General features: G+C 42.8%; 3 protein-coding genes and 1 non-coding gene across 7 annotated transcripts in view; 2 read left to right on the top strand and 2 right to left on the bottom strand.

Annotated features, from left to right (window-relative positions):
• The first annotated feature begins 12 nt into the window (after nt 1-12).
• LOC1278797 (elongator complex protein 1) lies at nt 13-4,650 on the top strand. Of its 2 annotated transcripts, XM_061641567.1 has the most exons (4): nt 13-295; nt 354-3,907; nt 3,987-4,393; nt 4,481-4,650. In XM_061641567.1, the coding sequence occupies exons 2-4, from the start codon at nt 399-401 to the stop codon at nt 4,543-4,545; spliced, it is 3,981 nt and encodes a 1,326-aa protein (XP_061497551.1). In that variant the 5' UTR covers nt 13-295; nt 354-398; the 3' UTR covers nt 4,546-4,650. The 2 variants fall into 2 exon arrangements, with proteins under 2 accessions (XP_061497551.1, XP_318429.5); XM_318429.5 differs by having other exon boundaries at nt 271-3,907.
• Nucleotides 4,651-6,908: 2,258 nt separating this feature from the next.
• Nucleotides 6,909-6,980, bottom strand: Trnae-cuc (transfer RNA glutamic acid (anticodon CUC)). The gene has a single exon. It is a non-coding gene; the product is annotated as a tRNA-Glu (tRNA).
• Nucleotides 6,981-21,189: 14,209 nt separating this feature from the next.
• Nucleotides 21,190-27,525, top strand: part of LOC1278795 (serine-rich adhesin for platelets) — a 36,035-nt gene continuing 29,699 nt past the window's right edge. For all 3 annotated transcript variants that reach the window (XM_061641240.1, XM_061641238.1, XM_061641239.1), the window contains exons 1-2: nt 21,190-21,300; nt 22,817-23,049. The gene's annotated coding sequence lies outside the window, so the exon portion shown is untranslated. The remainder of the gene's footprint in view (nt 21,301-22,816; nt 23,050-27,525) is intronic.
• LOC1278796 (serine protease 33) lies at nt 25,800-27,082 on the bottom strand. The gene is made up of 2 exons (XM_318428.6): nt 26,225-27,082; nt 25,800-26,161 (listed from the first exon to the last, which is right to left on the bottom strand). The coding sequence occupies exons 1-2, from the start codon at nt 27,036-27,038 to the stop codon at nt 25,956-25,958; spliced, it is 1,020 nt and encodes a 339-aa protein (XP_318428.6). The 5' UTR covers nt 27,039-27,082; the 3' UTR covers nt 25,800-25,955.

Here is a 27,525-nt window from a genome sequence, read left to right as displayed (position 1 = left end):
GTGCTACGTTCCTGAAGGGGTGTAGAAGAAAAAGATTTTAAAAATAATAGTGCATCGATGTCGAAGGAATACCAAAGAAATTTGAAAATGTATTGAAATCATATTAGGATTTACAAATTAATCCAGCGAAATATATTTTTTCCTTAAAAAACATAACTATACACACAAAAGTTGCTTATAATTATTGCCGTCACTGTATTCCACTGTTTACAAGACAGCTGGACAGTGGAAAAACGTTTCTCAAGGGATTGTGTCAAACTGCCGCACGGCGCAGTGGAAATCATTTGTAAACAAGGTAACAAACAAAAACGTGTTCACTGTGCAAACATTTTTCAATTGTGCGTTTCTTGCAGAATCCTTTGAATTTTCGATGCTAATATAGCTACTGCAGCCGCACAATGAGGAACCTGTACCGTGTGTCACACTCCCGCTTCGACCTATCGGAAAATGCGCTCCGTTCAGTTCGGTCCGGTTTTGCGATCGATCAAAACACGGACCACAAGTTTTACTTCGTGCAGGACAGTGGTGTGTACTGCTGTCCGCTGTTCGTTGACCGGGAGCATCCGTTCTGCGAACCGCTGCTGTCGCAATCGGACGGATACGAGAACATCATAGCGCTGGAGCATCTGGCCCTGTCCGACGAGCTTTGCTGTGCGTCATCGAGTGGAAACGTGTGGTCCTGCAAGCTGGAGACGGGAGTGGTGGAAGAAGTCACGCACTGCAAGCACGGCATCAGGGCGATGCAGTGGAGCCCGGACCAGGAGCTGGTCGTGTTTGTGGACGGCGAGCTGAACGTTGTCACCATGATCGGGAGCGAGTTCGAGCCGATCAACGAGGTACAGCTGAAGGACGACACGTTCGGCGACCGGCAGTTCATGAGTGTGGGCTGGGGCAAGAAGGAAACTCAATTTCACGGATCGGAGGGAAAGGCTGCCGCAAAGAAGGGTACCACGCCCAGCGAGCCAGACACAGCGGAGACGGAGCGACAGCTGGACGCGACCGTCAACATCAGCTGGCGTGCGGATGGAGAATACTTTGCGGTCGGCTACCTGGCACCGTTTGGGCAGCGAGCTTTCAAAGTGTTCAACAAGGAGGGCGCTTTGCAGTACACGTCGGAAAAGTGCCACGGGCTGGAGGGTTCGCTTGCCTGGCGCCCGTCGGGCAATTGGATTGCGATCCCGCAGGAACTTAAAGATCGGTATGTTGTAGCGTTGTTCGAGAAGAATGGGCTGCGACACCGGGAGATTCCGCTGACGTTGAACCCTCGCGCCGGTCAAAGCGTACAGTCGCTTCACTGGAGTGCGGACTCGGACGTGCTCGCCGTGCATTGGGTGGATGGGGAGCAAGGGACTGCCGGCGTGTTGCTGTACGTGATCGGAAACTATCATTGGTACTTGAAGCAAAGCTTGACCTACCCGCCTGGTACCGCGCTAACTGGACTGCAGTGGGATCAGCGTCACACGGCCGGCAAAACCCTCCATTTGTTTTCATCTGATCCAGGCGTTTATGAGTGCATCCGGTTCGATTTTCGAGTGGATCGTTCCGTGGGCCTTTTGGAAGAAGATCAAGCGATGGTAGCGGTGATCGATGGAAAGCGACTGCTGTTGACCGGTTTCCGGCAGGCCGTCATACCGCCGCCCATGTGTGGCTTTACGCTGGAGCAAGAGCATCCCATCAATGCGACCGGGTTCATTCGTACAGCCGGACGCAGCGAAGCATTAGGGCAGGACATAAGCTCTAACGCCTTCTTTACCGTGGATTGCCGTGGTGAAATCATTTTGTACGATGCTGTATTTACCAAGACAGCGGGTAGATCCATATTATCTGGAGTTATCGTATTGCTGAAGATTTCACCAGAACAGCTGAAAATGTTCAACGAAGATTTTCCCCAACAGCACCACTGCGTACTTCACTACCTTTGGTTGAACGCGGATAGTTTCGTGATGGATCACAGTCAACTACGTTGCGGCGTTTATTCCATCGTAAAGCATAATGACGTCCCCGGCTTGAAGAAAGTATGGCACATGGAGATGGAAAACAGGGAGGAAATCGGTTGCATTGAATCGTCCGGAGCGGATAGTATTCTTGTTGAGCTTCTATCTGGCCACGTAATGGAGGTAAAAGGATTTACTGGCCAGCAGGATGGTGCATTGGAAACAAGCTCACGCAATCACAGCGTTTTGCCGGTATTTTGCGAACACCTGTTTGTCGATCGCAACCGCCCTGAACGGACAGTGTACGCGCTAGCGCAAAACCGCCGTCACCTGTACCGTGACGGAAGTCTTCTCGCGTCGGACATAACGTCTGCTCTGCTTACCGACAGTTACCTACTTTGCACCACGATTTCGGAGCTTAAATTCATCGCACTCGGTGCAGCGGTTGTGGCACCCGGCCGTGATCCGATCATCGGCGAGCGAAGGGTCGAACGTGGCTCGAAGCTGGTGGCGGTTGTGGCTAGAGCTTCGCGGACCATTTTTCAGCTACCGCGTGGCAATCTGGAAGCGATCAATCCACGCGTGCTATCGCTCTGTCTGATTGCAAAACATCTGGACGCTCTGGAGTACTACGAAGCGTTCGATATTATGCGCAAGGAGCGTATCAATTTGAATCTGCTCGTCGATCACGATCCGGCCCGCTTTCTGCAGCATCTGGCGAGTCACTTCCTGCGGCAGATAACGAACGTGAACTGGTTGAACCTTTTCATATCGGATCTGGCAAACCAGGATGCGTGTAAAATGTACGAAAGTAACTATCTCGACCGCGGCATCGGTGGTGGTTCGCTGCCGGACGGTTACACCATTGCGGAAAAGGTGCGTTTTTGCTGTGACCGATTGCTCGCAGCGATGGATTCGGAGCCGACCGTGCTAACGCTTCCAAAAATCACCTGCCACGTAAAGCAGGGACAACTGGAAAACGCACTGGCACTAATATGGACCTTGAAGCAGCAACAGCAATCGCCCGAAGCTGCAGAGGAAGCGTTACGCTATCTTCTTTATCTGGTCGAGGTGAACGTACTGTACGATGTGGCGCTAGGCATGTACGATTTCGGGCTCGTCCTGTTTGTAGCGACCAAGTCGCAGAAAGATCCGAAGGAGTATCTTCCCTTCCTGAACGAGCTGAAGCGGATGGAGGAATACTATCGAAAGTATCGCATCGATTGCCACCTGAAGCGTTACGATCGTGCGCTAGAACACATTGCCCGGTACGAGACGGACGAGGACCGGTTTCGGGAGGCACTGGAGCTGATCACGACCCACCAGCTGTATGGGGTCGCTCTGCGCTGCTACAGGGATAGTGCGAATCAGGACCACTACCGTCGAGTTTGCGCAGTGTATGGTGATTATCTGCGAAAGGGTAGCAAACATGCGGACGCTAGTTTGATGTACGAACGGGCCGGAGATCTGCAGCAGGCCATCTCTTCCGCGCGCCATGCACTGGATTGGCGACGCGTTGTACGGTTGTCTACCGGCTCTTCGGTGGCGGTGGAAGCCGTGCTACGATCCCTTGTACCGGGTTTGCTGGAAGCCGGCGAATATGATGCAGCAGCCACGATCGCCCACGATCATCTGAACGATGCACGGCTAGCGATTGAGTGTCTGGTGAAGGATCATCGTTACGAGCGAGCACTTTTGCTAGCCACCGAACCCGAGCTGCACGAGACGGTTCGGAGTAGTGTGGGAGAATATTTAACTACACTGATCGAAACACTCTGCTCAGAAAAGGAACAATTTCTGCGCCAAAAAGACCGGCTAGCAACGGTGCGGGAGGACCGAATCCGGAAACAATCGGCTGCCGCAGCAGCTGGCGATCTTGACGATGGGGATGGAGACTGTGGTGATTGTGATCTCTTCTCCGATAGCTCCACCATCGCTTCATCGCGTCACACGGGCACATCTGGTCGTTCAGGGTATGAAGTGATGTTGAAACATTCCGTACAACTAAACCGTGGTTTATTAACGCTTTAAATTATTCCGTCTACCCATTAGAAAGTCGCATCGTTCCAGCAAAAATCGTCGCAAGCACGAACGGAAGCTGCTAAACCTGAAGGAAGGCAATCCGTTCGAGGATATCGCCCTTATCGATGCACTACACTCGCTGGTCGTGCGTGTGTGCGGAGTCGAGCGACAGCGACACGTACGCTCCATTTGCCAAGTGGCGATGGAACTATGCTACGATGACGAGGCGCACAAGCTGCAGCAAGAATATGGTGCACTGTTTCAGTTGATTCGCTACTCGCTGGATGCGATTTGGGTGCCGGAAATGATCGTGCCAGGAATGCCGCCGACCATCGGCAGTGGCGGCGATGCGGCCGCGATCGGTGATGTCCCAGCGACGATTCTGACACCAGCAGACCTTGTGAAAGCGCAGGACTCCCAGCGGTACTCCTTGATAAGTGAGTGTGATAAGTGCATTTGCCAACGGCGGAAGATATGATTGATTTTCTCATGACTTTCAATTCTATTTTTACATTCTATTTCAGAGCCTCATCAACGGTACAAGCCAGAGGTGCAGTCGATAGCCTGGCAGTGGGATATTTTAAAGTAGGTGCATAAGTGTTTTTTTTAACCATTGTTAAGTTATGCATACTGAAGTTCTCCTGCAGACGGGAGGTTGTGGTTCGTTGAAAAGGAAATAAACGTGGAAAATGAATTGATTGCGATCGATGAAACGGGTTAATTTGAGCTCGAAATGCCGAAATTGCTGTGAATAATTATTGAAAATCCTCCAAAAGTGTGCATCGAACGGTGTGATAACAGTTGGCGAGGGAGTAATTACGTGTGGGTGCAGTTCATATGCTGCTCGAGATGACCGATCACGCGATTGCAACAGCAAACTGATCATCATATCTCCTGCACCACAATTGCATCACCAGCGGCTGCTCGGCGGCACACATCATGGGTGAGTGTTATGTACACGTAGAACGCATGAATCCAAACAGTTTGCACATCGGTTCCACACGGTGGAATGCGGAACAAGTGTGATGTTTTCGTGTCAAATTTGTGTATCTTCTTTTGCCAATACGTGACGTTTCTTACGTGTGTCGATCGGTCGGCACATAACAGGCTGTCGGTTGGGCCGGTTGGCTTTGCTACAACAAGCGCGGCATGCTGGGCAAGGGGGAAAATTGACGCTCAAAACTAGAGCACGTGAACCTGTCGATGGAACGGTAAAAGGAGAGCGAAATTCACCAAACAACGCACACGTTTGTAAAGTTTGTGGCGAAAATGTACTTTGCATGCCGCTTGCGGGCTAATTTCGAACAAAAAGTAGTGTTCCCGTTGTACGGTACTGCTTTTCTTACTGTGGCGTGTGTAATAATGCGAATGTTCCGGGGTGGTCCTTTTTTATTGGGTGTGTTTTTTTTTGTATTTTTAATGGAACCTTTACAAAGCTGAGGGCGGTTCACATCGATCGATTGAAAACGATCGATAGCATAATTAACGCAACAGAAGCGCCAATTGAATCTTATGTAGATCATCAAAAAACAATTACTTTATCCATTTGAAGTACAGTGGAACAGACACTATTCCATGCCGATATCGATTTTTTTACTTTAAGTGATGTTTTTCTGGGTTTTTTTTATTCTCTTTTTGCATTCACAAGTCTAATCTAATTCTGTGAAGGTCTTGTGTGACGAACAAATGCCAAACCACAGCTCCATTAGCAGCTTATCAAAAAGTGGGTGTCTTCTGTCTCGACTTAATCCACCCCTCGACCCCGGGGCACACAGGGGCACACAAATCTAGGGTGAGGCATCTTCGTTCGTTTGCAAAATTACATCCCCAAGTCGGTGACAATGAGTTTACAACTTCAAACCCCAAAAGCATTTGAAACAATATTAGTACCCATCATTGTGTCATACTTCGTGGTTTGAGCAAGCTTTAGTAGGTAAAACATCGAGTTAAACTAATTCGCTTCAAATTGCCATTTCGCACAAAGCCGTACACACCATTGTGCACTACCGTACCGTAACCATCTTCGACCATCTTATTGTCCGATAAAGACCTTCTTTATCTAACCCACTCATTATGGAAGGGGCTTCCGCCGATTTGTGCACCGCGGATCGTTACATTTGACATTGAATTGTTTTTTGATCGCGGATTTGCGTTATGCTTTGCTTCAGGTGCTTTAATTCGGGATGTACGTTGTGGGTTTGTTGTAAAACTATAAAAAAAACCTTCATCCATTTCCTTCACCGTCCGATGGAGAAATAATAAACCAGAGTTGCATATGGGTCGTGCATCTGATTTGGTTCGCAGTAAAACATTCGAGCTGCATATTTATATGGGTTCCAATTAGTTGGATACGGTAATTAGGGATCGACTGTGCTGGTTGCTTGTAATTTACACACTAACAACCTGCAATAATGTGTGCAGGATTAGATTCTGATAAACACCAGCCGGAAGGCGGAAGAAAACAAACAATGCAAATCAGGACTGTGAATATTATTTGTTTGTTAAAATAGCATCGCGATAAAAACTGTTATATTTTATTGTACAGTTTTTCCCCGAGTTACGCGATTTTTTTTATTTTGACAGTTTATATGTCCAATCAGTACAATTTTCTGCAACAATTGTCAAATGCAAAATAAATTGTATTATTGTCGAATATTTGAAATCGCTAAAAAGATAGAAATAATCTAATCTTCTAAGCGAATTGTATTAAACATGTAATTTAATGCATAAAAGCACTACATTTAATGAAAAATGACCATTTATCAACCATATTTTGGTTGAAAAATGTGATATTTGACTTACAAAAGAAAGGCTGTCGAGATACGAGATACGCGCCGAATGTCTCCCTCCGGAATGCATTATTATTCGATTCGCGTAACTCGGGGAAGGACTGCATACGATTTTCTTTTATATAAAAGCTATAGGAGAAATATTCTTAAAAATGATACTTCTTTCCCATACCGGGAATCGAACCCGGGCCTTCCGGGTGAGAGCCGGATATCCTAACCACTAGACAATATGGGATTGTTGACAGAGGAGCGCAGTTTGATCATTCCGATCTGTATAAGCTGGTGCTATTGCATTAATTTCTATTTTTAGAGGAAAATGGAAAGAAAATTTCACTGCTTTTTCGAGAATCTTACGAAGAAATGCATCTACACAAACAAACATCGCAGTTGATTTCATGAATTTTCTTTGATGTCTCTAGTTTGTATACTATTCGTGAATTTAAATACAAGTTCCACCAAAGAAGGACACAAATTACGTGAACATTGCTATAAGACAAGGGGAAAAGGTATTGAGTGTTGAAGGAATTATCATTTATCGTCCCTGTTTTCTTTTACCCAAATAAAAGCGATAAATGACTCTTGCGTCGTTTGCGCTTGTACGTGATGAAGATAATGTTGTTGGCATTTGTTTCTTTTTTATCATTACAAATGCATCCAATTAGTCGCTTCGTTTCGATTCATCAACACTTGCTACTTTTCGTTTGAAAAGCTGAGTATATATGCGTAGGAGTAACGATTTTGATTATGTGATTGTGCAAAGTTTTTTTTAACCCACCAAATTGACCAAATTCTTCGTACTGAAATCAAAATGATTTCATTAATTGCACATGTGTGAAATCGGTTGGAATGTTGTTTGTTGCCTGTGCGAGCAAAATTAATTCGTCCTCCGTCGGTACACAGGCGGGCATGACCGAATGGCCTTTACCTGGCGTGTGTGTGTGGGGTGGGGCTAATAATGGCTTGTTTGTTATTTTGCGAAATAAGAAGAAAAATCGACGGATTTCAACGATCTGTGTGTGCTACACCCCCGAAAGGATGTGCGCTTGTGCAACACACTTTGATTGCCGCCACTCGAGTCGATGGCTAATAACGGATCTATTGACGCTGGTAGTGAGTGTAGCGCTTGCGAAATGTACAATTTTTGTCAGAAAAGCATCGGACGTTATCATCCATTGCTATAATTATTGCATAATTGATTTTGCAGAAAGTAGGAAAAGCTCGCCCGTAATTGATTTTAACACTACCCGTACCTTGTGAACCTTTCCAAAGGGAAGATTGCTATAAATTTACAACAAATAAAAAAAAAACTATAAATGATTTGACTCAACGGATTACGATAATGTATGCACCCTTAACATGAGCGAGTAATGCTCGCCCAGGGTTAAGGCTAATCCAATTGGTCAGCCCAAAATATAACGGGGAAATCATTTGTTTTCTAATGATGCTGAAAACCCCGGCCCAAAAGCTCCAACGCCAGCGCACGCAGAGATAAAAGACTACCGAATTTGGGCAGCAGTTTCGCCGTTTGCACAGCAGCATTATTCGCACAGCTGCTCCGCGGTTAGCAGAAGAGTGTGCAAATTTAAGCTAATGCCGTTAATTTAATAAAAAAAGAAAATTTAAACCCATCCAATCATTAATAACTTACTTCGGTCGTTGAGGTTTGGCAGTTGCGGTGAGTTTGCTACAGGAAGGAGTTTTGTTGTTGTTATTGTGTGCTAATGCGCAACAGCTGTTATCAGCGGAAGAATTAAATATCCAACCGTAGCTAATCTGTGGGTAGCATCATTTTTGAGAATGCTGGACTCGATTAATAAATGGGTCAAGATGGGCAAATTAATATTGACGGACTGGTTGTTTTTGGGAGGTACGCAACAAAATCGTTTGCCAAATCTCATGGTGTGGGGTGATATAATAAAAAAAGCGCAGACGTCCTATTTCTACTTTTTTTTAGTTCTTATTTTGATGTTTTTTGTGTATGTGCTATGCATGAACGTTGACAGTGTATTAATTTAGAAATTAAATAAAACATTCAAATTCTAAATTTATCACTTTAAATTCGCTTCGTGTAAATGTAGACTATTTTTACATTTAAAAATTGCACAAAATTTTATAACTCTTGCGAATTTTTGATATTTTTTAAGGAGGACGTTTAATGAGGATGTGCACGATAAAATTACGATAACATTTTTACTTATTGAGGAAATTTAACGATTTAATGAGGATCACGATAAAATAACAAATGTGAGCTCAGTCCATAGAAAAACTAACATCATTCTAATATTGGAGAAAAATTGGAATTATTAAATATTGTACGATCTACATTTAAGGCTGGAAATAGACAAACCGAGATCGCGCCTTGTCTATAACAGTTGTAGAACAGTAGAGCTGTCAAATCTTCCGCGCCTCCAATCGCGCCAGCTGTTTCGCAGAGATACCCAACTTCGGTATTGCTGAGATTTGCGCGGTAGCGCGAACCGATTATTTTTACTTTTTCTGGCGGATTTGTGTGAAAACTCGAGTCGAGAAATGAGTTTTGTATTTTATTTTGCATAAACTATGTGAAATAAATAATTTGATTCGCGTAGAATATTTCTTCGCAATTGATAGAAAAATATTTCTTCTTGGCACATTCAATCGTCACCAGACCTCGGATGGTTCCATACACGAACCGCGATTATCTCGCCTATCGGTCAGATTTTATAACATACGCGATTTTCGCGGTACCGCGATGATCTCGGTTCGTCTGTTTTCAGCCTAACGTTCCATAGTTTTCATAAAATTTATGAATTGTATAAATGTCGTTCGACAACTTTACAATTTAATTCCCAATTTTGGGCATGGATCCTAGCGTATTCTTATGACCAAATTTCATGCAATATTACTTTACCATCTGGGCATTTTCGGGTTATTTTTAGTTTAGTGGGAGTTTTTCATCTTAATTCCGATTCCATGCAAAAAATGTCATTGGGCGAGACAGTGTTGTGGTTGGTCCATTCGATCTTTACCTTTTTAAAACATTTAGTGATATAGTTTAACATAAGAACATCTGGAACAATATAAAACAATTAATTCGGGATGTGAAAAGAGCTCGATTGTAAGCAATGAAGATACAACGGCATACAATACACATACAATACAAAGACTAGCAACTCCTGCCGAATAGCAATTGTTGCATTGTAAACTCTATTTATAAAATGATCACTCGATGTTATACTCTCGAATCATTTACATTCCAAACATTTCAAATATCAAATAGTTGTGATACATTTTCAATTATTTTTTACTCTAAATTGCGTCCTTAATGTTGGGTTTCTACATGGCATTGGAGAAGATTAACTCACGCATGAATTGCATAAAAGAAAATGCTTGGAAAAATATCAGGATTAGATTGACGAATACTTGAAAACTCTAGAATAATTTCAAGGTTTTAAAACTAAGCATACATTGTACAATATTTTTTAAAAACTCCATTCTGTGAAAGTTGTGCTAAAATACACAATGAATGGTGCAGACAAACTTCTTTTGCTGTTCTGGTTTTCACGGGCCACCATGAGTGTCCAAATATTAATTTGCTCTTAAAACAATCCCACCCCAACGAAATTGTGTGTGCTTTTGTGCTTTTCCGATTTGAAAATCTTTTCACGCCGGACGATATTTTCTTTGCGGCCAGAGTGTTGTTTATTTTCAGCTTACCCCAGCAGTGCATGATGCTCTTCGATATCTAGTTTTTATTATTTTATCGAAGAGCTGGCACCGACCGATAGCACTCCTCCCCTCCACATCTTCGTTTTTCCCCCGACGGAGCCGGGAGCTGGTGGGTCTGATTTGGTGCCGAAAATGGCTGGCCCCGGCCCAGTGATGAGTGTACAGTTATAATTGCTCGGTAACGCTTCCACACACTGTTATTACTACTCCGGTGGCGGCCGCGCCCCCATGCTGCTGCCAGTGCTTTGTGGTATTTAGGTGAAGTCTGTTAATCTTCTCATGGTTTGCAAACGAACATAATCAAACTTCTCACTCCGGTAAAGCATGGTTGAGCGATAGTGGCCATTGACGTTTCATGCGAACTATTTTGAATTTTAAAACTTGTTTGCAGCTTTACAGCTAAAATGTTTAGAACAATAAAATTAGAGAATTTAATTTAAATTATAAAAATGATTGAATGCAGTTATGATGTCTTTACCATTGTTTTCGATAGTTGATCGCTGAGTTTTCCGCATTGCCTTTGCTGCTCACTAGCGGCGATCAACTTGGTGAGCTTGTGATGAGTTGCACAGCTGCAGCATCTCAGTGCAACCGGTCGCAGATGGGGAAAATCTCCCTCACCACTATGCTCCACACTTTGCTCATCTCATCAATAGTTGCCGAAACAAACAAACGCTCGTGTAACCCAATTTCAAGGTGTGAGCCAAAAGGAATTTCCTGCAAACTGTACTGCGCCACGAAATATATGGACCACACAGCATACACGCCCCTTGCGGCATCCCCAATTCCCATGGCCTCGATCGGTTGTTGATTTTTGTGGCTGGTTCCTTCTCCTCGCTACCTTTTCTCTACCGCTGCCCATTAGGATCGTTGCTAGCGTCAGCTTCCCCACTGACGATTGTATCGATCGTACTTGAACAGGTTGAGTGCAAAGTTCAGTGCAACGATGATGCTGTTGCTGCTGCTGATCGATTGATGGTGGTTGATGATTACGTTTTTGGCAGCTCGTCTTCATCAGCATCTGCTTCGTCCGGCCACAAAAGGATGGAAACAACTTTCCCTTCCTCTGCGGGCAGCGCAGGCAAAGGTTGTAAAGGAAAACTTGAACTACAGCCGGGTCGGTGGTTTTAATTTCAGCGTATGGCCCCCTGCACAGGCTGTATACCAGCGATGATGATGGGCAGAAGCGGAAATTGTGTTGGTTTGCATTCGGAGCCCTGCAATCCACCGCATGGGGCGAGCCACACCGTTTTGCATGCACCTGCGAATGTACCCCGCCGTCGGGCGCGGTGGCGCGTGCTTTTGATGGACAGGTCAAAGTAAATGGAAGTTAGACGTTTTGGAGGTCACGTTCGGGAGAAAATCGGTTAAGCGTTGCTTTTATACGTTTTCAATGATGCTTAAGATGATTCGGTGTTTTGATTAATATTTTTTGTTATTGTTTGGCCTTTGTGTGTGGCAGATGGCTTTCCTCTACCTGAGTCCTAATATTTCATTTACTCATTAAGTGAGTAAAAATTGTACAAATTACCATGTTCATGTAATCTTTCAATCATCTACTTTAATCGAACTGACCGAATAACAATCACTTCTCCTTTGTTGTGAAACAAAAATGGATCAAATTATTGATAATCAGGAGGTCGGTTCATCAACGTCAAATAGAAGATCATATTCATGTAGTGTCATCATTCATTTACAAGTAACATTTGCATGTGAAAAAAAGAAAAATAAGCATTTTAACAGTTTCTACTAGTCGCTAGATTATTATACTCGCCCTAACGTGTGTTAGTTGAGGCTGACCTTATACAAGCAATACATAACCCAACCCAAGTGACATATGTTCTAATGATGCAGTTTAAGGGAAGTTTAAGGTGCCAGTTTAAAGGAAATAGCTCAAAACTCCGATTTTAGAACTCGAAAATGTCAATTGGGAATGGACTAGATGGTTTGCATTAAAAAAAGTTATTTTAACCAAATTATTGGCGAAGTGTGACGCTTGGTCTAGTAAGGATTTTAAGATCTTAAGAACGTGAGATCTAAAGACTGATAAGGTCTTGAATGTTCAATATTTAATATTTTCAATACTTTTTCGACAATGTCATAAAAGAACTAGATTCATGTTCAAAATTCCTCTCAAAATGTACATCACTGCAAAGTTCAATCAATTAGCACTAAATATAAACACAATTATAAATAAAATGGACGACTTATTTCCCAAATTAATTCCCTAAACATGAAATTTACCTGATTTCAAAATCCAATCAAGGTTAGTGTATGGCGAGAAATTTAAAAAAATCTTATTTAACACATCCCCATTGATAGTACCAAAGCGTAAAGAAAGAAAACTCCGAGCACACATGAATGATGCATTTCCTTATCTCTCGGACATTGAGGGATGTACATTTTTTACCGTTCTGTACAGACGTCCAACACGAACCTAACTGCAGCCACGCTCGATTAGCGGTGCGCTTATCAAAAAAGGATTTCTAAATGTTTTCTTATAGCGTAACATTCCCTCGATGCAATGCAACTAAGCTTTCTCAAAATGCCACGCATCTTGATGCATCGAGATGCAGCGTAGAGAGTCTGCAAAACACGCCCTTCCCTTCCACCCGCACCAGCTACCAGATGGAACCGTTCAGATCGGTTTAGATTTATTAATTGGCCTTTTACATCGACAGAAAGTGATGTGGATGCTCGCTGTCCAACGCCCATCAAGGACGCCGCGCAGTGTACAGAGCACACACACACACAAACACAGAGCGAGTGAGATGTGCGTACCCGGCGTTTTAAATTATGTTGCTGCGTGCAATCGTTACATTTCAGACACGCTTCAATACGCAACCGTTTGGGTGATGAGCGCGGTCATGTGTGCGGATTAATTCTGTTGCGTCGGGTTTGATTTCCTTTCTCTCGTTTCTTGTGCAACGGTGCACCAGCTTTCAGAGAGGAAATCAAATGCGACAAACAGGTTCAAATGAGAGGCAGGGCAAAAGTGTGATATTGTATTAATTATCCCGGTGGTGGGTGGGTTACTGAGTAAAAAAATTTTAAAAACAGAAATGGAAAATCTTTGTATTGAATGTTTATGTTTATACTTTAGCACTCTTTAAATAACCGAAGAGAAAAAAGGAAAGCTTTTCGGTGACAGCGACAGTAACAGCAACTCCCAATTAAAACTGAAACCAATCATGTAGAAAATATATTTATGTGTCCATTTTTTTAAATATTACTCTTAAAGATGTTCAATATGCAATGCGTTTCGCTGGGCTCACTATTCGAAATTATTTTAACTAAATTCAATAAAAAAAGTCAAACCAAAACGAAGCATATGCGGTGCTAACAATCTAACGGGATACATTCCGCCAAGAGATACTCTTTAAGCAGGCAAATTTGTCAAACTTCTTGCCATTTAACTCTACCAACTCATGGAAAGCTGGCTAGTGGTGAAATCGAAGCCCAGACGTATGAGGATAACTTTCCAGCTCCTATCTAAATGAAGATGGTAATGATAATAGTAGCACTAGCGATAGCAAAAAACACATCAAACATCAACCAAAGCATCTTCAGTACTTTGATACGGCATATGCTCTGTTCGATGTTGTGTATGTGTTTTTTTTCTTCTTCTAGATTTGAGGTGAAAATATCGGCGATCGCATCATGATCATCTTTCCGTGTGTACCTGTTAGGTCAAAAGGCAGTACGAAAAGAGCAATAAGAATTGCAGATTGTGGCTCATTTCCTTCCCTCGCATATGCTCACCCCCATCAATAGGAAAAGGGGATGGTGAGCAATGAGGTTTCGTTTAGCAAATTTCTCTCTCCTTAATTATCGCATTCACCATACAATAGCAAAACGCAAGTAAAAAAAAAAAAACACACACACACACACAGCAAAAACTATCTTCAACCTTTTTCGGTAACCCACAGACCAAGCTGTACCTTCCGCATTCCATTTCAAAGTCCCTATCATTAGAAGAAAAAAAGAAAGAAACCTCCCTCTGCACCGGGGAAGATGTTGTGTGCTTGTTGTGCTTCCCACGGCGCCGACTGTGAGTGTGCCCTCCTTTAAATAAGGCCCCCGATGATCCCCAGCGGTGGTGGACAGGTTCCGTACGGGATACGAGACATGAGGTGGAATGTGTCAGAGCAGTTTTCGCCGTTTGAATTTATTGGGCAGCCCACAAGGAGTCTGAAGTGCGCACGCCGGGTTGACCGCGTATGTTTGGCCAATACGCCCAGTAAACGGTGTTTTGACACGTTTTAAGCGAGTGAAAAGGGCATACATTTGGCAGGGCGATCAATTGGCACATGTGGAAATTAATTTGCGTTTCGAGTGTATGCACTTCAGAATTGATGACGATGGCCCACATTGATGGCTTAGGAATAGAAACATTAAGCAATGTGGCCGTAGCCGTTAGGGTATAAATAAAGATGGGGTTAAGAATTTGTATATAAGCTTTCCAAAATTAACTAACACTGTTAAAAGCACCTCAAAATATGAGGTTATGTAAGAAAAGAAAAGTAATTTTGTTTAAAAAAGTAAGACATTTTCAAAACAGAACACAATTTGTATATATTTTCATATGCAATATCTAAGCTTTCTAGATAAATTTCATTATAAAAGCAATTCTTCCTGCCGGTGCAATATCACCGGCCAGCCAATCAATTCCTAGTGCATAACTGTATAACTCCCCGGTGCGATCGACACGTTCGGGACGGGGGTTTGCGTATTTCTTTACCCATCGTTTCCCTTGCGAATGCGTAAACACATTATTTGGGAAAAGAAGGTTATTAAATTATTGCACCGAACGCGCGAGCTACTGGCAGCATTGTGGGGCAAGAAAAGCTAAATAAAGCCACATCCACACTCACACAAAAAAGTGGATCGATCGATTGAGAAGCAGCACTTTGGTGTTTTTTGGTGTAAGTGTAAGTGGGAAAAATTGGGCACCCCGATGGCGCCAATAAGGTGGTGTTTCATCATGAAGATGAAATGCTCTCTGTTTCTCTCTCTCTCTCTCTCTCTCTCTCTCTCTCTCTCTCTGCATTTCTTCCTTTTGTACGCATTGATTAGTGCGTTTTGCATACTTTTTCTGTATTGAAAGTACAAATGCAAATGTAAAATTGACTTTTCTTCAAGGTTTGTACTGGATCAGTCGCTCATTGCTCTTCACATAACGTAACCTTGCAGAGTCTTGAATCTCAGGTATTTTGGAAGGATCGTATTATATATAATTTGTCATTCTTCGCTGAAAAACTGCACAAACCTTGTGTGTATTTTAGTTCCACTACTTTTACTGAACTTCATGAAAACCAAGATACCTCAAATGTATAACAAGCTGCCAGACTTATTCAGCTTTGAAGTCGCATTTAAATTGCCGATGTTTCTGTTTCAAAATACAGCGCAGCCCCTCTATGCGGAAGCCAATTTGTCGAACAAACTGCTCTAATCGCATTTACATGTTCCATAAAACATTATTGCATGGTTCAGCGGTTTTTGGCGGGTGACGATGGGTGCGCTTCAGACCCGTTCAACATGAATATGCGTCATAAGGTTTAGAAAGTTTTTTATGTGATTCGATTTTTACGGAAAACATTATCGAAACACGAGGGATAACTCGATGTATCGATTGGTATGTGTTATGTTGCCTTTAAAAGCAATAAAATTAATTCCACTAACTCAACAGTGTTATAAATATTGATTTGCGTACTTTTAAACTTGATTAATTGCCCCATGTGTCACCGGTAGACTTGTTTAAAGTGGTTTGTTTTGTTTTTGCAAAGTTTACAGCATTTACCCTTTCGAGAGAATGCGATCGTTGTTGCGATCTGCGCGCGCAAATATGCTTAATATGCTCTGGGATGAGGCAGACATAGAGAAATTGGTATTGATAGGGACCCATTTACATTAATATTTGTTTACAGCCAATACAATTGCTATCTCTAAATCATTTTCGCGATCTTCGTATGCCATCGATCGCGAGGTCTAGTTTATCGTTTGCGCTTTTTTCAACATGTTTGTTCGACATGAGCAAGTGGTGAGCTTTCACTTGTAAATGATCTTTCTCTAGATCGTAGATTAATCTTTGGTTGCAGAATCTGTAAAATCAATTGCTCATTTTCCCAAGCTGAATGTGTGGTGTTATAAACTTCTTGCTCAGATTTACACTTATTATTTATTTTTCAGTTTATCATTCTTGGTCAGTGTTGTAGAACTAGAATTGGCTTATTACGATGGTTTTTTACATTGTTTGATAATTTTTGAAATATCTGAGATTATTTTATATTTGCTCATTACATTTATTTTACCCAAACAGGAAAAGGACTCAAACGACATTTTTCAAAATTTTCCAAAATTTTATAACTAAACAGCTTAAATATTGCGAATCACCTAAGGCATTATCCATGGTCAAAGAATGCTTTTATTCGTTGCAGTGGTTGTGTTTTTCTCCTCCACTACGACGATTTGTATTGGTGAAAAGTTGAAACCATTTACACTGCCACAGCTGCATTCAGTTTATAGTTTCTAATAGTTTCAAATCATTTAGATAGCAATGATCGCGATCGCCACACTTTATCCGCCAGAGGAATGATAAAAAAAAAAAAAATACAGATAGAGCGAAAAGGCGTGGAAAGCACGAAAAGGAAAATCCTAAAAACCATGCTCCATGCCTCGCGTCCGACGCGAGCCGCACGAGATGCAGGAAGTAAATAGAGCGTTAAGGAATCGATCGTCCAACCGGACGCCACCCAAACACCAAACAGTTGGAAACGTGCAATCGTCTATCTTGGGCTGCCCTCGTCTCTCCCAGCAGCGCTTTCAGTTTTTCACTTCGAAAGCGTAGATTGTGCCAACGTGTCCTTTCGCGCGATCACTTTAATCGGACATGCTTCTTGCTTAGGATCGACGCATTTGCGAGTGCGTTTTCCTTCCTTTCTAAATGGTGTGTAAATTAAAACAAAAGCACACACACACAAACTAGCTACCGTGCACGAGTGAATTGACTTGGCGGAAAGGTGGAGTAATCGTTTTCGCAAATAATTCCTCCTCGTGTGCGTTTGGGACGGCGAACAGTGGACGTTTTTTAATTCGGTGAGTGAGTGAAAACGGTGCAACATTATGCAAGTCATTAAAAGTGTGTCGTTTGGAAGGAAGATATTTACTCGTGGGTGAAGATGGGATTTAAATGCAATGTCTGCTATATTGTAGATAAAAAATGTGCAGATTTTAAAGCTACTAAACATTGAAAATTGCTAGGAAAATTTAAAAAAATGTAAAGAGTACAGAAAATATGAGAACTAAAATAATATATTCTAAGTATAAAGTTGTGGAAGTACATATCCTGAAAAAAATTAACTGTACAAAATCATCCAATTGTTAAAAAAAAATTCCAGAAATTTATATTTCGCGAATTGAAAAAGATTGCTAGTTTCGTGGTTCATCTAAAATTGATCCAAAAGACACATTTAATAACACATATTTTTAATGGTAGTAAAACAATGTTAAATTTAAGTAACACAAACAATATGCGTATATCCAAAACACCAAAGCATTGTTTAAAACGGTATTTTATGGATACAGTACTAATTTACAATTTACTACTAGGGATGATAGACAAATAACATATTTGACCCGTAAAGAGGAAGAAAAAAATCGTGTGACCGTAAAAGAAGGGGAGTAAAGCCATTATTGCAGCCCCATCGCACATCCAATAAAACGGGAAAGTAATCAATTTAAATTCGATCAAAGTCGGTTAAAACTGCTCCAACATCATGCGGCAATCGACTTTTCTGAAATGTGACGAAAGGCTGTTAAAAAAACTAGTCCAACTCCACGTGAGATACACGTGTGTGTGTGTTTTTTACTTTCTCAACTACACATCCCGCGGTTAGGAATCGAAAGTTTGCACCAAGGCAGACCCACCGAGGCAGATCAATTTTATTGGTTCATCTTCATCCCGCTCGCTGGCACGATACTGGCCACCAATATCGAGAAGCCTTCAAACCCACGGTGACGACGGACCAACCAAAGGGGACAATTAATGTTTACAACTTTACAAGCCCAAAATAATGCACACCGTGAGCGTATTCCGTGCGTGCTGCTGCCTGTGCTGCTTATTGGGGCAAGCGCTTGATTTCATATGTTCAACCACTGACTGTACCATTCGAGAGGGGGTGATATGGGATGATTTTCGTGAAAATTCGTACTTTTACTTACGTCATGAATGAAACATTAAGCCGGTTTCCTACTTCCTTGCCATCGTCATAGCATTTTTTGGCTGTTTAAAATTATTGGCCCGTCTTCGTCTTGCGCTACGGCTTGCAGCGCAAATGCTCGCAAGGAACTAGCTTCAGTTGGTAGCATTGGCTGCATCCTCCAAATAGCCGGCCGGTCGGCCGGGTTTTATGTGTTTAATGCTTGCGCATTAATTTAACGAGTTGACTGGGCGAAGTTTAATCAGGTCAGTTGTGCTTGATGCCTTGAAGATGATGCTGCTGCACCGAATCGGAAGCGTTGGCCGGCCACTCACGCTGCCCAAAATCTCTCCCGGAGGCAACGTAGCGGGAAAAAGTGAAACGAATCTGGAGGGAAAACATAGCATAGCTCACTGCTCTTTTCCTTCTCCGTTTCCTTGCTGCTGGTGGAGATGGAGGAGATGGAATACGGGCGAACAAACACACACACCACTTTTTGGGCGTTCGATGGTGAAGATGGTGGGCAAACAAGCAAAAATAACCTCCTCCACCTTTTCGATCGAAAGTGGATAATGAGTGAACTAATAAGAGGAATGGAACTTACAAGTGTTTTCCAACCGAGGCCAAGATGGAGCTGGGAGAAATGCGCGAATTTGATGGAAATGGTATGGTGTGCGCTCTTTTTTTTTTATTGAGCTCTGCGCTAGGTTTGCACGATTTCATAGTGTAATGCAAATTGCACCTGAATGCAGCCGATTCGAATGATATAAGAAAATACAAACGTATCCTGTTCAGGAAAGAAGGTTTAACTGTAAATTAAATTTAACTATTCATATAGATTTTATATCTATTATTTTACTATTTTATCTATTACTCCGTATCGTTGCATTGGAACAACAACAAAATAAGTTTTATAATAATCCAGCTGGACTGAAATACATCTACAGATTAGTGTATAGCCAGCTATTTTGTTTGCTTATTCTCTCACTCGAACGTCACAAACATTCGTTCTCTCCCAAAAGCTCACGGCAAGCGGATGGTGTCTGTATCTCAGTGTATACTTGTCGGTTCGGTCTTTCTCTTTCTATCTAACGGATATAGGTCTCTTTATCTGGCGTGTCAAACAACTTCTTCTAACGTACGCGAAGTACATAGTTTAAGTTTTTAGTAATTGATTGAAGTGGGTTGAATGAATCCAATGAACTATTGTAAGTTGTTAATGAATACAAATGTCGGATTACAATCTATCCCCTCTTACTGATTTAAAGGACTGGTTCGTTTATTTATACATACAACAGTTTGTTATTGTTATACAGTCTGTTCCCGAGTTACACGGTTCTCGACTTACGCGGATTCGGAGATACGCGGATTTCTAAATTTGACAGATCACATGTCAAATCAGTACAATTTGCTTCAAGTTCGGTATGCATTGCATTTTTGCTAACAAATTGAAACCGCTTAAAAGCCAGAAATATTAGAGTTTTCTGCACGAATCATATCAAATAAATAATAAAGTGTATAAAGCTACTTAATTAAATAAAAAAATCCGAGTAATAAATAGTATTTCAGTCAAAAATGTGAAATTCGACTTACGCGGATATTCGAGTTACGCGGATTCGTCGGGAACGCAGAAACCGCGTAACTCGGGAACAGACTGTACATAATTACCATACAGGCGTCCCCCGAGTTACGACCCCCTCGAGTTACGACACTTTTGATTTTGACAGTTAAAAGTTGTCATTGAGACGAAATTGACTTATTTTTAGAATTTATGAGCAGATAACCGTTACAAACATATTGGAGGAAAATTAATACACTATCGTACATTATTTTAAATAAAATATACGATTTCATAGATTCCAAATCTTCAGTTTCGGTTATAAACTTTATATATACAAATATTCGACGTACGACTATTTCAACTTACGCCATGCTTTAGGATTTTTTTCGGTCCCAAATACAGTCGTATCTCGGGGGACACCTGTATTATGAAACCACCGAGATCGGTACCACGTTGGGACGTTGATTTTTATATCTAATACTGGCGTCGAACACTGGATTTTGTAATACAACAATCAACAATAAAAGTAATTATTCATTATTGGTTTTAATCAAAACATCTTGAAGATACATATTTTGTATATAACAAATTTGCACAATCAAAAGTATAGCTCGTTTTTCAATTAACAAAGGTAGATTGAAAACTAAAAAACTATTTTCAAACAAAGCTGCCTACACATAAAAAGTTTCTGTTGGAAAGCAGAATGGAAACTTTTAAAATTAATTTGTAAAATAAAAAGATCGTTTTTAATTTTTTTCAATATTATGTGTATTTAAAAAATAGGAATAGATTTTGTATTTGGTACATATTTTTTTGTTTTGGATTTACTCAACCAGCTGTTTGAACATAATTATTACACTAACACCGCTAACATTACACCACCACTACGCGGGTTTGACATGCCTGGCACCGTATGCTACCTACACACGAGAAAAAAAGAAACTTCTCCCATCCAGCACAGGCGCCGCGCGCAGTTGCTGCACTTGTTTCCATTCATTCCGTTCGGATTCATTCGATACTTCGCTGCCTAGAAAGACGGACGTACGTCGGTAGTGGCCGCGTCAGAGTTAGTTAGTAGTGTGCTGCGGGTTCGTATACCGTTTTGCTGTGTTGTGTTGAAACTAACGGGCGAGATTTGTACTAGCAAGCGTTGCTAAGCAAAGCGGGACACATTGGGAGGTCAAAACGAATAATCCATACCTCTGCAAGTTATATGCTGCAAAAAACGCTTCGTCGGTTTAATTGTGCTGCTAAAAATGAATTGGATTTTAGTGAAACCTTAATTGATTGTGGTGTTAAAGCAACGGGGTTCTCTACAACCTTAAAAAGTGCAAATGAACAAACGAACAGCCAATACAGAGTGACCGAAACAGTCCCCAGACAATGTGTGTATGAGTCGCGAAAACCGTCTGCCGTTCAATATGTTTGAGTTTAGTGAAAGAAGGAAGTGTTCGCTTGCCTAAGAAAACATTCGTTGACAAAAGCAGCAGCATATGAGCGAAGCGGGTGTGAAGGAAATTCCCAACACCTCCCACCCGAATAAACCATGTGCTGGAACGGCATTCCCCGTCGATGAGGTGAAGTGTTGTGTTGTTGCGTGTGTCTCATCGTGGTAGTGGTGTGCGTTTCCCAGTGTGTTTCACCCTACGGTGGCTATGACGACCACGACGACGATGTTGGCCCAACGCGACCAAGAATCTGTCAATGCCACCAGTCGCCCATTGATGACATTTTGGTGACGTTTTTTGGGGGACGACAACAACAACAACAACAATAGTATGGATCGTCGCAATTCGAAAGTGATCACGAGCGAACAGTCCCCGAAGCAAACGCAAAAAAAAGAAACACTCATGAACACTGCTTCGATAGATGAGTTTGTGAGACTGTGTCAACACAAACAAACCCCCGTTCATGAATCATCATCATCCCCTTTCACACGGTTGCTGGTTAAGGGTGGTTTTGTTGCTGTAGATGCTGGTGTCTCTGTCATTGCAAAGGTTTAATATGTAGTAGTAGTGCCGTACCTCAGGACGCGTTGAGCAATAAACAGTGAAATCTTAATCGTGTTCGGTTGTTCCCGTGCATGATCGTGGCTTGCAGGGCTGTGATGTTGATGGTGTTGGTGCTTCAGCTACCTTTCTTATGCTAAACAGTGCGTATAGAAACATGGTGAAGTGTTGGTGTGTGTGCGTGCGCGCGCTTGCCAGTTTTGAGTGTTGCAAGATTATCCTGCGATCGATGTTTGTGTGAGATAGACAAGCTTTAATGCGACGAGCTTATTCTATGACGTTCAGTTTAATGATTTTTTCTATCGTTTCCTTACTCTACATTCGCTCTCCTACGGATACGTTCGCTCGGTTTTGCTATGCGTACGGCAACATTATGCGCAACTGAGGCTACGTGCCTTCGTCATGAATGACCATACATAAAAAGCTACAGGGTTGTGTAGCGGCTTCCCTGTGCGTTGGTAGTGGTGACATTAAGCGTTGTTGTTTTGATCGTACGATCGACTCGAAAGCTTCAGCCGCCGTGCGTTCATAACACAAAAAAGGAGGATTTTGTGATGAATGTAGTTTTTAATTTAAATAATTTTATTATTTTTAGGGTAGTTATAGGTTAAAACAACTCATTCAGGAGGCTGTGTAAAGTGGTTTTATTGGGTGGTCAGTGTTGAAGAACAGTGTTTTTCTTTGGTGTACAGATTTCAAGAGTTATTCTCCAGCAATAACTCGATCAATAGACTTCATCGTGCGAAGCGACTGCAAGTGACGAACCTGTGGAACTGTGTTGTGCCTCTTAGAGGAACCGCCGACGGCATCGAAGAAAGAAAGATTTCGGTAAGTTTTCAGTTTTGGAAAAGGTTTCCTAATGCATATTTGTTAAAGGTGTTCTTCTGAATGCGAAATGCGAAGTGATGGTGATAGTAGTAGTTATTTCATTATATCTACTCTACCTTGGCCTTGAACAGAAATTGGCATGCATTGTAGAAGGTCTGATATTTTAGGGTCAACAGACATGTTTCGTTGCTTTCCTTTTATGGTAAGATTGGTAAAGTCTGTGGCATCATTGAAACTCACCATAAATGACTTTATTGCACAGTATTTGGCTAAATTGCTTTGTGAAAATATCCCGTGTTCAGTGATACGTACGAAGAAATGGAAATGATTTCATCAAAGTAGAATCTTTTGAATAAAGTGGACGTAGATAGAAGAAATAAATTGATTCTTAGTTAATAAGAAAAGGTTTATATGCTTTGAAATATTTTGTGCACAATCGTTTTCAACGTTGAGTTAGGATCAAGGATTTTTTTGTTATTTTGCGTTGTTACTTCCAAGAAGGAGCTCCGTCCGTTGTTGGGAAGCTTAAAATTGATGGATATGAATCATGAGAACATAAATATAGGTTAACGTAGATACCTGATTTTGGATTCAGTATGTTTTTTTTAAATCTTCCTATTTCGTTTTATTCGCCGTCGAGTATTTCGTCTTATTTGTCTATTTCCGCCGTTCATATTTAATTAGGTATATTATGTTCAGTAGTTCTTCTGGGTGATTCGTTCTGGGTAATAATACAAAAGACTCTTCATTCTTATTTTACTAGACATAAAACATGTTTGCAACTATTTCTAGCACGGATTAGCAAATAATAGTCACAATAAACCACAAACACTTAAAAAATGCACATTGCTTCTTTGTCATTGTGGGCGAGAACAGCTACAGTATAGTTCGTTTTCTTCCCAACACGTTTCACTGCCTTCTAGAGTTTACGCGAAGCTAGTGGCCGCATCTGCTGTGTGCGCCGTAGCGTAACACGTGTGCAACGCTATGCCGCTTGATATTTGCGTCAGATCGGCGTCCCATGTGCATTCGCCGCGTTCATCAAACCGTACATTTGCAGGCATTGGGAAGTTTGCATTTTATTGTGCATCGAGAGAGCAGTTACGAGATGAATAAATGTGTGTGCGCAAAATTAAGCAAGAAGCATCAAAGAGAGCGAAAGCTGTTCGGGGAAGTTCGACTGATGGGGGAAGAAAACCAACAAAAAAAGGCACATGAAACAAACGCGGAAGGTAGAGACGCAGATACAACGATACGAGACGATATGAGCTTCAGGGTGAGTCATACCGACGTAACGGCTGGCTGAATAACGTCTATCAAGGAAGTTGAAGAAGGCACACTGTGGGTAATTGTTTAAAAAAAGATAAAAAATGGTCAACCAAGAAAAACTTCCAACCCGGTCGGTGGAGCTTTTTCAAGTTTTGTATTTTTGCCTCTGGCTGGTAAAGATATTTACCATTGTTAATTCTTCGGCGAGAGAAATCCATCAGAAAAATGCATTAAGAAATCAACATGTGAGTTGCACACCCGCTCATACACTCACACAAAGAATTGCACATTTGTACAGTGCAAAATGCATATCGCTCGTTCGATAACGACCGATAAGTAGATAGTAAAAACCGATCGTGACATCGGGCTACAGTGTGTCTGACCCGGGGGCCCGTGTGATAATTTCACGGAAGCAAGCTAACTGAGCAAATACATAACTGCATGCTTTTTTGTTTATCTTTTTCTACCCCATTAATGTTCTCGCTCATCGATAAGAAGCTCAACAAGTGCGTATTCTTTCCCTTCGGTGAGTGCGCAACAATTCGTGCGACGTTATCTTGCGCATTCCATTACGTGCGCAGGTTAGCAAAATTGGCTAAACATATTTTGTGCCTTTACCATTGGTTCGCTTTGTTACCGTTCTTGTTCGATAGATAGCTTTAGGTAGCTTAACCACATCCGGCCTCATGTTTGCGTTTTGCGTTCTGCTGGGCGGTTCTGATGGGAAAAACAGTTAGCGGAAACGCTCTACACGATAGCCGTCGTGCCGGCGGGCCGTCGTCTGCCTTCGCCATTATCGATTGTTTATGATGGGCCGTTTGAAGAGGGGCGTTTTTTGCTCGTCTTCCGGGGTTTCTGTCTTCATCGACGATGACTTATGTATGTTGTTGTTGGAATTGTTGTACACTTCAAATAACATCAATTATTGTTGCAAATAATTAAGGGTTAGGTATAAAATTTTGTTTTTAAATAATAGTCGTGAAACCCGAAAAATTTCATTAAACTGTTTGCTTAAGTGGCAGCTGAAATCTAACATTTACTGGTCTTAAATGTTTCATCGTGAGAACTGAGGAGCAGAAATAGTACAATCTTGACTTTCTCGCAGCTACTTATCCGGTAGTCCCTTTAATGAAAATAATAGTTCACGGGTTGAAGGTGCAAGTGGAAGCGATTCAAACTAAACCCCAAAACCATCCAACCGGTTCGACCAACAGCATTGTACAAGTGCCGGCCCTCCGGCCTAATCCACTCCGTAACGTGTTCGAAAGCTCGAGAAGCAACGAAAAGCGAAAAGCCGAACGCGGACGGTCAAATAATTGAAAGAGAAATTTGCATTTCCGTTTTCGGACACAGGTTTTGGGAGGCAAGCTGGGAACGGTCGAACATACAGACATAGAAATGCCCAACCCCCGTGTTTGGCGAGTCAAGAAATTCCATCTAAATAGTCACCGTTCGGAAGCAGGAAGTCGTCTGCAGACACATTGAAGATCTTTAGCGACCGAGTGGTATAGCGACCCTCCGCATGGCACAATCGCTATTTATTGTTTCACCAGAGGCTTTGGGCGGCAAGCACCAGTACCGACCGATCGGTCGGTCCAAAACCCACACACAATAGCACTTTTCCACCATCCGTAGCCCTAGCTGTTGGTGTCGCCAAAGTTTTCCATCACCCAGTCCAGTGCCGGATAGAGACAATCGAAGGAAATGATATCGTTCGGCAGACAGACGGAACCGGGCGTCCATTGGCGGCTGGCCCGGGACACGGTAAAGCCGAGCAGGCTCCACGTGCCCTGGTGCTTGAAGTATAGTGCCGTGCCCCTATCGTTGCTCGGTAGGTTGAGATCTAAAAGCAGAGCGAGTGAGTCGTTGGGCTAAAGTTTCCAGCACACCCCGCCCCGGGACTTACCTTTGATGGTGAAGGAAACGGTCGTTCCATTGATCGACCGTGACTTCATGGCGAGCGTAGATCCGGAGCAGAGCAGAAATTCGTTCAGTATTAACCGTACCGGCTCATAGCCCCCCAGGCGATTCCGCTGGCTCTGGTTCAGTATGTACATTTCCGTGCCATACAGGGTGGTCAGATCGAGTGCATCGACCAGACACACTGGAATTGGTTTCCAACCGCCACTATCAGCCACCACTGGCAGCAAATTTTCCGACACATCGACACCAACGCCACTGCCATCCTCGTCGCTGGAGGCACTCGAATCGCGCATCAGCTTCGGTACGGCGGTTCGCGGCTCACCTAGCTGCAGCTCGATCAGTGCCAGGTCCGACTCATCTTCCACCGTGACATTGCGCACTTGGAACCGTCGCGAGCGCTCGTTATCCTGCTGCACCGACACAACGCCGACGTGCACAACGAGCTGATCCGAGGGCAACAGCTCGCCATCGGAACTGCCGCGCACGGTCAGACAGTGGGCCGCGGCCAGCACGAACCGCTCGTCGATGAGTGCACCCTCGCAGATTTTGGCCGGTGGGTCAAGCCGCGAGCCGGACCAATAGTAGATGAGCGTGTGCCATGGCCACTCGCCCGGTTCGATCGGTACGTCCGGGTAGATCGTTTCGTTCTGCGCTCGGCGCACACCACAGAAACACTGATGGGCACTGGCAGTCGGGACAGCCGCAAGGAAGAGCGCCAGCAGCAGCGGCACCAGCAGGGTTACACACCGTATCCGTTCGGATCTGCGGATCGACATCGTTGGTCGCCGAGTAACCATTCCGTCCGCACGCTATCAGTACAGGTTTTATACTGATATGCCGGGCGGGCACACTTTGCACTCCAATGTGCTGATCTTTCTCCGGCAGCGAGCTCGATTGAGGATAATTCCGTCCAATTTAGAGCGATCATTGTCGCCCCGTCCGGGATTCAAAAAGATGCGAAGGTCGGTGTTGGTACCACTTGGAAACGGCATTAGGAGGCATTAGAAATTCTCCGACACCAAGACAGACTCATTATCGCAAGGCTATCGCGGAAGTGAAACGAGCATAACAGACATTTTTGCACAAATTTACGATTGCGTAAGTACGCGCGCCCCTTCTCGCCGGAGCGATGGATTGTGGCATCCCCCGTGTCTTCCTTGTTCGTGTCTGGACATATTCTTTGTTCTAAATTCTTGCGTAAGTGGATGTTGTAAAAATGACAGCACGAAAATTTTTGCAACTCCGGAATTTTCTTTCCAGCGTCAAAAGTGGCATGTTAAGAAC

This window comes from Anopheles gambiae, chromosome 2 (assembly GCF_943734735.2).
Source record: "Anopheles gambiae chromosome 2, idAnoGambNW_F1_1, whole genome shotgun sequence".
In the NCBI taxonomy this organism is placed as follows: domain Eukaryota; kingdom Metazoa; phylum Arthropoda; class Insecta; order Diptera; family Culicidae; genus Anopheles; species Anopheles gambiae.
The sequence above is the reverse complement of the archived record's forward strand: the minus strand, read 5'-3'. Positions and strand labels throughout refer to the sequence as shown.